We start from the raw sequence: 12,936 nt of genomic DNA, 5'->3' as shown, positions 1-12,936 counted from the left end.
TGTGGTTTTATACTGTCATTGTTGCCAGTCTAGAGACAAAACTCCTGTGTTGGTTTGTCCTAACTCCGCAGCTCATGTGACTCACCTCTGACCTGTTTTTTTTTAATGTGTGTTTTTTTTTTTTTCTTCCCTGTTTCAGAGACGTAGAGGCTCGGGTGTTTTTTGTGCCAATTGCCTGACCACAAAGACCTCTCTCTGGCGAAAGAATGCAAATGGTGGATATGTATGCAACGCGTGTGGCCTCTACCAGAAGCTTCACTCGGTAGGAAGAACTTACTGGTTTGTTCAGGAAAAAAAGGGGTTATAGAGCTAAGCTGGGCAGCTGTGGTCTTGTCTGGTTGTGTGATTAGTACCACTCCCTGGCCTGCAGTTAATTTCCTAACAGGGTTTTGCAGTATGGTCACTTTGGGATCAGATGTGATTCATTATGAAACAGGCTGGGATGCTATGGGTAGACGTGTTTGAGATCACCAGTGATGCATTTAATTATTTTGATACAAAACAAGGGGAAAATTGTTTCTTTTCTGGGAATTCCATTTAAAGGCATACAATATGGTGTGATGAAAGCTCTCTAAATTCAAGAGCCCTCATGATCGTAATAATAAAAAAAAAGAAAGCTTCTTAAGGTTAGACATCAGATCCTAATCAAAAATATCCCTTGCTGTGGCTTTTGTTTTCTTTCACTTCGCTTTCCATCCTTATTCTTGACAGTAAATTTCTTGGAGATATGGGGTGGTGGAGTTTTTTGGATTCTGAAATAACTCCACAAAGAAGCTACTCGATGGTACTCATCACTTGATGAGGGTGAGATTCGCCATCCCTCAGGATCAGGCAGGGAATAATCATGGACTGTCTATATTGCTTTTCATCTTATTGACACTTGGCTTGATCCTGAAAGATGTTGGATGCTCTAGTCCGGGTCCAGGAAGGCCAGGCATATGTGAATCTTTTAGGTTAAGACTCACAAGTTAAATACCATCCCCGCTTTAATAGAAGCACATGGGAGAGTCAGGTGACCAAGATTTGACTCTGATTAATTCATTTTTACAACACCCTCACGAAGTTAAGAAGTGTTACTATTTTTCAGAAATAGAAACTGAGGCTGGCTTTGGGAGTTTGCCAAGGCAACAATAACAATTTAGGCTTAGAGCCCTAATCAGAAATCTGTATTGTGGCTGAGAGTGCTTATTTTTTAAAACTTTTTTTTTCAGAAATTGGATTTTCAAAAAATAAAAGCCACTTAGGAAATGATATTTCAAATGCGTTAAGACCCCCAAGTGCCTATGCCTATTTCTCTATAAATTTCAGGAATAATCTTCTAAATCTATTATTAGTTTCTGTGAATTTTACCCTGGGTCTTGTGTACAGGCCATATAACAATTCTGTTTGCTCAAGATCCAGTCCAACCCACTTAATAAAAAAGGAAAAGGTTCCAATTTTTGAAAGCAGGAAGACCATCACCAGTCTGAAAAGTTGGCTCTGTTTGCTCTGGGCTGTCATTCTGAGATCAATAGCTGTTTTTAAGCTCCAGTCAGATAGCATCTGAACGGGAGAAGATGGACTAATGCATGATCTCTGGCCAGTATCTTGGCTGGATCTTGCTGAAAGCATCATCTTCCTGGAGGTCTTTCAAAGTTCTAGGTGTAATATCTAATTTAAGGAAATTGATCGGCAGTGAGATCCACAAAGATTTTAAAGAGGACAGTTTGTTTTTTTGACGTTAATTTGACATTTGAGTCCAGCTATTTGTAGAATTACATTCACAGCCCCCATTTTCCCTTTTTTTAATATACTTTTCTAAACTATGGTGTTGGACCTTACCATGATCGTTAGCATAACTTACTGAATAGACAAGAGCTACAAGAATCAGTTTTTAATTCAAACATATAGCTCAGATAATTCTTAGGAACCAGTAGGAATGAACTAGTGTGCTTCCAACAATAACAATTAGCAATACAATGTCAAACTTCATTTTATGCATACAGAAAGTGAGAAGTTGGCACTATCTTTTAGCTCCACCATTCAAGCATGGCAATAAGCTGTCATTCCGTGGACATTTGACATTAATATCTTCAATTGAACCCTGACCGAACAAATGCAAAGAATTTAATTAAGCCTCCGCTCTGCTGTGATACAATAGCAACTCCATTATAAGTTGGAGTCTGAAATAATCAAACTAATTTCTCCTTTGGGACACTTTTTGAGAGAGTCCCATGCAAAGGGATGGTCTTTAGACTGATACCGGCCTGTCTAGCTAGCTATCTCTTAACGAAAAATTATGGTATTTGTCATGTATGTTTTTGAATTAACGAGTCTAGGATGATGCAGTTACTAGGTAAAGGTCTGAAACTATAAAAATTCAAGGGAATAGAACTGTTCCCTTCTGTGTGCCACCCAGTTAAACTAAATTGTGCTACACAGCTAAGTAAAATTTGCCTATAGTAAGTCTGCACATTTCATAGCCCCTTTTTGATTGGATTATCACTATCTAGAACTGCTGTCCTCATTACCTCAAGAATGTGTATAATACACTTTTCTCTAAGGCCCTTTTTTCACTCATATTTAATAAGAAGAAAAAATCAATGGTCTGTCAGATACTACTAGGTGGTAGTGACTGACAAACGTTAACATGGTAGTGATTTCTGCTCTAAGTCAAATTTCCCTTTCAATGATACCCTTGAATAATTTTTCAACATATTTTCAAAAATGTTCAGTATATCTAGGGGTCATTTACATGTAGCTTGCCAGGTTTTTCACATTTCTCTCCTCTACTGCAGACAGCTGTGTTAAAAAATGTGTAATAATATTCCAGTGGTGAATTATTAAAATAGTTTTACTGAAAAAAATGCTTCCAGTTCACTGCAAACATATACACAATATTCACATTTGCTGACAGAGAAAGGTATGTCCTTTGTCTCCCCAGAATCCTGAATTTGTCCATTTATATTGTAGTGCTGTTCCTCATTTTTTAATAGCTCTAAGTCAGTCATGGAAAACTAGATTTTGTTCCATAATCATTCCTTGGCTACATCCTTGGACTCTTTCAGGGAGGAGTTACAGCTTATTCTTCAAGTATTAGACTTACATGATCTTCTAGTGGAAAGATCACCTCAATTTCCCATGGTATCTAGGACGTGTAATCACAATAATTTACTGAGCTATTTGTTGAATTTTAAAATTTTTTTCAGTTACCCGTATATTTGAGGTAGTAAGGATATTGCCAATTGATATAGATATGGCAAAAAAATCTTTGTGATCACACTCAATGTATTATGTATAACATATAATTAATGATCCGACACAGGACATTTGAAAAGTTCTGGTAATGTTTCCACTATTTTCTAAATCTAGTGCCCCATTGAAAATTAAGAAGAGCGCTTAAACTTTTCTATCTACCTCAGTTGCAACCAAATACAGATTTCTATCTGCAACTTGCTGCTATGAGTAAGAAAAATGTGAGTAGCTTTACTCCAGCGATTAGTCTGTTTTAATCAGCTAAAGACTAATCAGATGAGTACAGTCATTTGCACGCTGAAGAATTTTTAAGTTAGACCTACAGCCTTTAACTCCTAATAGCACGTAACTTGGAAGAGCCTGAGCTACAAGCATATGAGGGTCCTTAGTCACAGGTATGAAGAAGTTTCTTTTAACTACTTCCAGGATCAGACTTCATACCTGTAGCATGAAGAGTAACACTACAAGTGTTTCCAAACTGTTGAAACATTATCTTGAAGCCACATGAAAATGCTCTGTTGTCTATAAGTAGAAGTTTAATATGAGCAACATCAAGAACGTTGCAAGATCTCTCAGCATGTCAGTATGACTGTTACTATTGTCATAAAAAGCTGAGGAGATTACACTGAGCCGGTAATAAGGAGTATATGCTTATGCATGTCAATTGGCTATTGATTCTGCATCTGTAAACTTTATTTGCATACAATTTATGTAGAAAATATTCTAATTTTATCTAAAGAAGATTTTGTCTCAACTTTGATCTGTTTGAGGAGGCTGGTTCAAGGTGTTGTTTTCAGCTAAGTTTAAATTTTGCTTTTTAAAAATCTAAATCAAAGTGTATATTTCTTCCGATTTAGACTTTTAATAGAAAGTAAAACTTTAGCAAGTAGCTGCACTGCCTAAAACGCCATTAACCATTAAGAAAGAACTGACCTCAGGGAAATAAATACGTGAAAGAGGAGGGAAAGATGGCAAGTCAAGAGAGAAACTAAATCCCTAGGAATAATAGAGTGCTCTTCCAGCTCTGAATATTTTTATACTAATTCGAAGTTATGAATATATATAAATTATGTTACATTCAACGTACAAATTGTTTTAGGTATTGACCGTAGGCCAAAATTTAATCTGCATGTAAAAACAATGATCAAAAGGAAAAATTCCAAATAAACATGTAAGTGGAATACTGTGTGGGGCACTTTTCTGGCCTCCAACCAAAGTAGGATTATGTGTGTTTTTGGATGAGACAAATGGCAACTGCCAGCACACCAAACTGAATTACTTTTAGGTAGTTTTTGTTGTTTTAACGTCTGCCCAGTAGAGCAACACCTACCAACGTTACAGCACCATCTTTTGTTCACATACCACGGCCTGCCTGTTGAGGGGCCTTTCAAAGAGGCCTGGCTGCTGTCCTTCCTCATAGTATTCTTTTTTGTTTTCATGCAAATTATTTTCAGTTCTCATCTAAACAGGCCACCTACCCTGAGCAAAACCAGAAGTCTTCACTTGGTTCTTGCCTCTGCCTTTTCCTTGATGCTTTGCTTTTCTTAACAGACCCTTTTTTCCCACCTTCTGGGGGCACCTTCTCTCCCCCATGACTTACTGTGTAACATTTTGGAAATGTTAGTAACATTTAGAAAGAACCAACAGTTGAGCTAACATCAGTAACATTTAGAAAGAAATACAGTAGGGATAAAAAAGGGGGAATTGGTACCAAAGTCCAAGGTTGACCTTTTGGTGCTTAGGACAACATTTTTCTTGGTCTTTCTTCTCCATCTTTCTTAGTCCCTTTCCAGCCACCATCGTCCCACTCACCATCACAGTGAACCTGCAGCCCTTTTGCTGGGTGACAGCAGTGGTGCTTAGCAAGCCGTATATTTGCTTGCATTTTCTATCCGTGTCAAAGAGGGGTGGGTATCAAGGTAAGCGTTACCCAGTTCTTGTCACAGTGTGATTGGTGCAAACCTCTCCCCGAGACCTGCTCCGGTGACATGGTGCCATGTATCTCCCACCTCATCTGCAGCTCTCAGCACCCCCTTTCTGTGTGTCTCCTCCAGAACTTTTCAGCAGTAAGGGGTAATAAATTCTTTGACAGCCCGGATACTTCATGCCTTTCTAATTGAATATGTGTAGCATGTCTAAGGTGGTTGACTTAGTTTTGATAAAACAAACCAATTCATACTTTACTTTTAACCTGAGGGGCAAGGAACCTGCATTTTGATTGAAATTTGGTCATTCTCACAAAACCGTTAGAATCACATCATGGTTTGGGTTGAAAGGAACCTTCATAATACAGCCCTTCACGGAAGAAAACATAAATTTGTGCGAGCATGGTCTTGCAGGTTTCTTTAATGTCTCTTTCTTTTTTCCTTTTGTTCATTATGTGTGTGTTCCATGCAGACTCCCAGGCCTTTAAACATCATAAAGCAGAACAATGGTGAGCAGATCATTAGGAGAAGAACAAGAAAGCGCCTTAACCCGGAGGCACTTCAGGCTGAGCAGCTAAACAAACAGCAGAGGGGTAGCAGTGAGGAACAAGTCAATGGAAGCCCATTAGAGAGGAGGTCAGAGGATCATTTACCTGAAGGTCACCAGAGAGAAATGCAGCTTCCCAGCCTCAGCAAATACGAGGCCCCAGGTTCATTGACTAAAAGCCATTCTGCTCAGCAGCCAATATTGGTCAGCCAAACTCTGGATATTCACAAAAGGATGCAACCTTTGCACATTCAGATAAAAAGTCCTCAGGAAAGTACTGGAGACCCAGGAAACAGTTCATCGATATCAGAAGGGAAAGGAAGCTCAGAGAGAGGCAGCCCTATAGAGAAATACATGAGACCTGCGAAGCACCCGAACTATTCACCACCTGGAAGCCCTATTGAAAAATACCAGTACCCACTTTTTGGACTTCCATTTGTACACAATGACTTTCAGAGCGAAGCTGACTGGCTGAGATTCTGGAGTAAATATAAGCTGTCTGTTCCTGGGAATCCACACTACTTGAGTCATGTGCCTGGCCTACCAAATCCTTGCCAAAACTATGTGCCTTATCCCACCTTTAATCTGCCTCCTCATTTTTCAGCTGTCGGATCAGACAATGACATTCCTCTAGATTTGGCGATAAAGCATTCCAGACCTGGGCCAACTGCAAATGGTGCCTCCAAGGAAAAGAGTAAGGCACCACCAAATGTAAAAAATGAAGGTCCCTTGAATGTAGTAAAAACAGAGAAAGTCGATAGAAGTACTCAAGATGAACTTTCTACCAAGTGTGTGCACTGTGGCATTGTCTTTCTGGATGAAGTGATGTATGCTTTGCATATGAGTTGCCATGGTGACAGTGGACCTTTCCAGTGCAGCATATGCCAGCATCTTTGCACGGACAAGTATGACTTCACAACTCACATCCAGAGGGGCCTACACAGGAACAATGCACAAGCTGAAAAGAATGGAAAACCTAAAGAGTAAACCTTAGCACTTAGCACAATTAAACAGAAATAGGTTTCCTTGATGGGAATTCAATAGCTTGTAATGTCTTGTGAAGACCTATAAAGCACTTCATATAGAGAGCATGCCTTATCCAATATTAAATCCCTTGTTCTTTTTTTTCTTTTTTTTTCTTTTCTTTTCTTTTTTTTTTTTTTTTCCTTTTAAATGAGTGGGTTACCGAGGAAAAAAAAAAAAAAAGCAGTTGGATGGTGGCCAGAAGGGGGAGAAGATAATTATATGGGACATGGCCCACCAAAGCTAGCCAGAATACAGTGAATCGTGGTGAATAACCTTGAGAAAATTTTAATGGGAAATTAATACCTTTGCTATTGTGTAAGAGACATAACTGGCAAGAGTGCAAAGATGTGTATATGTATATACTGCTGCAGGGGTATAGTGAACATATGCACATTGTATATAAGAACTAGACTTGTTAAATATACAGATGTTAAAAGGTCATTTTCTTTTCTTTAATTTGGGCTAATTTCTGCCCTACAACATGCCTTAGGATCACTTTGCCCTCCAAGCTTTGGCAGCAATTTCATCTAGATATTCTCAGACAGCTGATTTTTAGCTACCATTTTATCACTATGTTCTTTCTGGCACACTTTAGTCTAGGAAAACCATTTTGTGCAAGTGATGTCTCTAATACAGAAGCCACACTCCGGGTTTAATTTGCATAGGACAAGGTAACCTGCTGTATTTTATTTTAATATATTTTTAATATATTACATTTCTAAACCTTAAAGTCTAAGGTTACTTCTCCACAGGCTTAACATTGCTATACATACCAGTCAATCCCTTCAGTAGACTTATACCAGCTTTTGCTAAGTAGCATTAAATGTCTTCATAGTACTTTTTAATACTTAGAGCTTTGTAAAAGCTATCCATGAAGGGAACGCTCCTCAGCATAACTGCTCAGGGAAATAGGGCTAAATAACTAAATATTAAATAATTGGTTAAAGGTGCTGTTAGACGAGCCTCAATGCTTGCTACAAGGGTGTACAAGAACTGACTTCAATCATTTTCATTATAGTGTCCCAACCAGTAGTTTATTATTTTGCCACAGGGATGAAGAAGATATTACAAGCTACTGGATGCACTGTCAGATTAACTTATTTCATTAAAGAAGTTGGGAGAACAAATAGAAAAAACCTTATTTTTCTAGTAAATATTAATGTATTACATTTCAAATAATGGTGCCTGACATATTGAATAATTATTTTCTACAGTGTACGTATGCAACAAAGATATTCCATCATGCATTAGAGTCAGTTCTGGCTCTGCCTCGCTGTTTACATTTGCAAATGTAGCAAACAAGGTAATGAAGCAACTATTTCTATTGCAGTAGGTATCTTTTTTTTCTGTGTGTGTGCATTAAAGTTGTAAACGATAACATGAAATGAATGAAATTTGTTGATATTAATGGTATGGAAAAACAAGAAGGAAATGAAAATATTTTTATGCCTACTTAGGAAAAAAAGGGTAGCACTATTCATTCCAAGTACTTTTGTATTCTTAAGCTCTTAACTCACATTGTTATGCTTAAAATGATAAACATATATCCTCTTTTTATTGCTTTGTCTGTGTTTCAGAAGAAACATTTCAGAAATTATTTTGATAAGTGCTGTTTGACGATGCAGCGCTGATGTTTTATTGCATTCTGTAGTAGCATTGCACTCCATTTTTACAATATTACGCAGTTGCTTTTTTGTTTTGTTTGGGTTTGTTTCTTTTTCGCAGTGCAGGGTCTTAGTTCCTTATGGTTGGATGGCAGGTGTAGCTCAACTGGTTCATGAATGTTGCAGCGAATGAAGTTTAAAATGTCTTTCTGATATTATGTTGTCTTTTATTTCTCCATTCATGCATTTTATTTTTTAAAATGTTCTATAAAAATATCTCTGGACTAAGTCCTCACTTGAGATTATATGTAAAGGGTCCTATTCTGATCTCACTTACATGCCGCCTTTCTCAGATTCTCATGTAATTGAAACTAAAGCATCATAAAAAAAAAAAAAAAGTTCTTGTATTTAACTTACCTGAATCTCACCACTCTCCCTTCTAGAATTTGGTGCACTTATGAGATACTTAACCAGATAGACAGGGAGGTGGAAGAGAAAAGGAGAGGTGATAGGAAATGTTTTATAGGGGTTGGCAAAAGGAAAACCAGGGAGGAACTGGCCTAAACGTTCAGCACTTTGATAGTCTTTTGAAAAATAATGTGCCTAAAGCAGCCAGCAGTGAACATCACCATGCATGAGGAGCACTTACACAGCTGAGCACCAAAGGTCTTGCTGACCTTGGCAGTATTTTAGGTGTTACTTTTTCACAATGGTGAAATGTTATTGCACAGTTTCTCTGATTTGTTAGGCACAGACAGGCTGTTGTTCAGCATTAGGCTTGCATTCCTTCCTGCTCCACCCATTGCTTCTATACTGGTGAGCAGCATATGGAAAGTCCCACTCAATCTGTTCATGATTGAGTTCTATAACCCTTCAATAGTGTTCTAGATTAGCAAAGGATGTTGGGCCACATTCTTCTTCTTCCATTTTTTAGATGAATCTCCTGCTTGATACCAGTGCCGGACAAAGTCTGGTTATGTTTTTACTATTGTTCTCCAATAATAAGTTCTGACTTGGTTTTTGTGGATTTATTTCTGTTGGGTATTTTTTTGTTTCTTTTTTTTTCTGTGGGGACTGAAATAGATTGCCCTCGTTTTGTTACGTCAGGGTCCAGCATGTGTCCTTTTCAGCTTTTCCAAGAAACATGTTAGACTCACTTAGCAGTGATTTTTATCAGCTTCAGAGGTAGCTGCCTGCCGGTTATCAGTAGTTACTGGTTTGAATTACTTCATCTAAGACCTACCAGTTCTGTAGCTTCTTCATTGATGGAAGCTGCACCTTCATGGCAAAATATTTTAGGGGGGACATGCGCATTGTAAGACTTGAGCACCACCCTGTACTTCATAACACCTCTTGCTAAACTCAGAAGCAGAGGCCGATAGCAGGAAATACACATATCAAGGTTTGGGGATGAGGAGAAATGAAATCTTATGAGTGCAAAGAACAAGACAGATTTTTGAATATTAGTATTGCACACTTAGATGGTGCAAATAAAATTTGAAAAAAGTTCATTGTTCTTGCCATGACATATTGAGATGTTCTACGATGTCTGCTTTGTAAGAAATGCAATTTTGCCATAGCCTGTTCTCTTTATTGGGGTGGAGGGAACACAGTTTTGTTCCATAACAGAGAGGTGACTCCATCCCTCTTTCAGACCCCCTCACAAGGGATATTAAGCAAAAGAAAACTAAATCCCGACACTGAAAAAGAATAATCTTATTTAGTAACTCTCAGGTAGAAACCAACATTAGCACACACAAGTATTTGATCAACACACGCTGCGTTTCGATCAACTTACAGCACTAAAAATCAAACTTTCAGAGAATCTTTGTTCTCAACTTAGCAGTGTCTTTAAGGTTTTGTAATTCTCTTTCTAAGGAATGGTAGTTTGAGATCTTAAAATATATCTCAAATTGGTCCACAAAATCAGTAGATAGTTCAAAACCAGAGGATTTGTGGTGCCTGTCCTTAATCAGATTGCAGAACAAGAACAACATTTCCATTAACTCTGTATAGCGGGAACCATCATGCAGCACCTTCTGCAAACTGGACTGTCTCTAAGGTATCCCTTCGTGGCTGCTGCCCCCCAGGTTCATGCGGCAGGAGACAAAGATTTTCCGGATCATGGTTTGCATTCAGGTGATGAACCCAGAGTGCTTTCCGTAAGAGGTTTTCCACCTAACTACCAATGTGCTGGTGAAGTTCCCCCCATATTTGTTCGTGGACCATCCAGAAAGGGGGAAGTATATTGGACACTTGTATCTCGTTTTTGCCTAAAAAATGTACTGTTGCTCATTGTGGCAATTTTAAAGACAGAAAACTTAGAGACATTTCAAAAAGTTGAGGCATGATGTGGGTGAGAGATTATTTTTGCAGTTAGAGGGACAGCAGGACAAATGTGAGAGATGCTAATTGTATACAATGCTGAAACGTAGTGGTTGTGCAGTGGGGAGACCTGATTTGGCAACTGTGGTTTAGTATACAGTTTGGGGACGGACTTTCAAGTCCATCTTTGGGCTGGACAGTGTTGCTTTGTAGTCATAACTACTTTCTTTATGTTCTAAGGATGTTGTCTACCACCTGCTTTTTGCCCAGGATGTCTGAATAAATTCCTGTTCTTGCTCCTGTATTGATTTTTCGTGGCTGACTTAACATGCTAATTCCTAATACTGGTCAGGAAAAGCCAAAGAGATTAGAAGTTTGCTTGTGTTCAGCCAGAAGGGTAGACGTATTTCCTTCTGCTTCTGTGGAGACAGTTATGCTTGGCAAAGAACAGCACGCAATTTGTCAGTGTATCTCAAATGTGATAGATAAGTGAGAAATCCCTTCTAAACTTTTCTATAAAGTTAAGATGAGCCAAGTAGAATGATTTACATGATTTCCTCACCCCAGAATAGGATTGCTCCCTACCCTCTTCACAATTTCATTTCATTCAGCCAGCTCTGGAAAGCTGGCAGTTGGTGAGATGCTACCTATACAGTGATCACGTATACCCAGATTTGCCCCTTTTTAAGAGGATAAAAGACTATTATTTAATGGCTGCCAGCCAGATAAATACTGGTTTCATTTGTTTTTTGAGTACACTTAGTAAAGTAAAATTCTTAGACTAAACATTTTAATAGCAACCACAGTTTTCCATTCCTATCATTTTGACCTCTGTGCTCTATGTAGAAGGAGAACAGGAGAAAAGGAAACATCTCAAAATGCCATTGTAAATTTAGCTTATAGAAAATTCACCAGCAGGAAATGAAGAAAAAAAAAGAAAAATTAAAAAAAAAAAAAGTACTTTATAAAGAATGACTTCATGTTGCTAAAAACCATCATTAAACTTGTAGCCCTGATTTGACTCTAGAATGTTGGCTCTTAATGTTTTGTCCTTACAACACATGGATGTGTTTTTTGTTTTGTTTTGTTTTGGATTTTTTGTTTTGTTTTGTTTTTTGGTTTTCATAGTGCATGTTCATTTCTACTCACAAACATGTTCTTGGTGTATTTCTTATGCAAACAATCTTCAGGCAGCAAAGATGTCTGTTACATCTAAACTTGAATAATAAAGTTTTACCACCAGTTATAAATCAGATTCATGTCATTGTTTCTGGGGAGAATGTAATGTCATGGTGTCACAACAGCATAGCGGGGTTGGGGAGGAAAACAATGTGGAGTCGATCTGCTCTGAGAGCACAACAAGGCCTGACAGCATCTGTGAGTAACAACTCGTGATTATGGATGAAAGGCAAAGGCAGAATTGCCCACATGTAAATGCCTGAAAAGAGAGGAGCTCCTTCAAAAACAGATTAGCCCTATTGCAGTCCCTCCATTAAGCACTCTAGATGTGATCCAAAACTCGTTCAACCTAATGACAGGATTTAGAGTGAAAGTCTGTTTCAGTGGGGTTTGAACTTTTTTCAGTACTCCAGCAGCCTGGCATTACGTTGCTGTTTTTTTCTGCTGCCCCAAAGAGAAGCAAACACTAGAATAACTTTGAGAAATTATCTAAGAAGGGCTGTGGTGATCTTTAAATAATCCCTGATGCTCAGGACCGTGGTTTCACATCATGCCCGCAACTCTTCCAGGAAATCCTGCTCGGTCCCATCACACAGGTTATTGACCCAATGGTGACACAAGAACAGAAAGTACCACCTACAGCGTCGCCACCACCGCTTTCTGCGGCAGCCTTGGAGGTTTCTTCAGAGATCCCGAGTCGAAGCACTGACCGAATCAGCTCAGCTTGGCATTTCTGTTCAGATGAGCTCATAGCCCAGGGTGGTATGGCTCCCAGCCACCATTTCCATTATGCTGTAATTTCCTTTCTCCATAGGTTTTTGTCTCATCTTCATGGTTGAGAGACTGTTCACTCTCATACGAAATAATGTTTTAAAGTAATACAAAATGGTAAAATCTGTTTATAATGTTAGGGTACAAATGTTCTAGAGCTAAATTTTAAAAGCACCGTGCCAGAAATAACTTCCCCCGCAATTCATTCTTCCAGTGAATTCAGATGCAGACCTCATGCATTTTCAGTCTCTTTTTAAGTTCCTGAGATTAATAAAAAATAACTGTACTAAAGAAAAATTTAAAAGTTTTCAAAGGCAGGGAGAAC

The 12,936-nt window shown here is 38.4% G+C and overlaps 1 protein-coding gene across 7 annotated transcripts in view; it reads left to right on the top strand.

Moving 5' to 3' along the window:
• The window catches only part of TRPS1 (transcriptional repressor GATA binding 1), a 215,472-nt gene extending 203,628 nt beyond the window's left edge, over positions 1-11,844 (top strand). For all 7 annotated transcript variants that reach the window (XM_065629210.1, XM_065629207.1, XM_065629211.1 and 4 more), the window contains 2 exons: positions 140-262; positions 5,632-11,844. In XM_065629210.1, the coding sequence (XP_065485282.1) occupies positions 140-262; positions 5,632-6,693 (1,185 nt within the window). In that variant the 3' untranslated portion in view covers positions 6,694-11,844. The remainder of the gene's footprint in view (positions 1-139; positions 263-5,631) is intronic.
• The last annotated feature ends 1,092 nt before the right edge of the window (positions 11,845-12,936 follow it).

The sequence above is a fragment of the Caloenas nicobarica genome, chromosome 2 (assembly GCF_036013445.1).
Source record: "Caloenas nicobarica isolate bCalNic1 chromosome 2, bCalNic1.hap1, whole genome shotgun sequence".
NCBI lineage: Eukaryota > Metazoa > Chordata > Aves > Columbiformes > Columbidae > Caloenas > Caloenas nicobarica.
The sequence above is the reverse complement of the archived record's forward strand: the minus strand, read 5'-3'. Positions and strand labels throughout refer to the sequence as shown.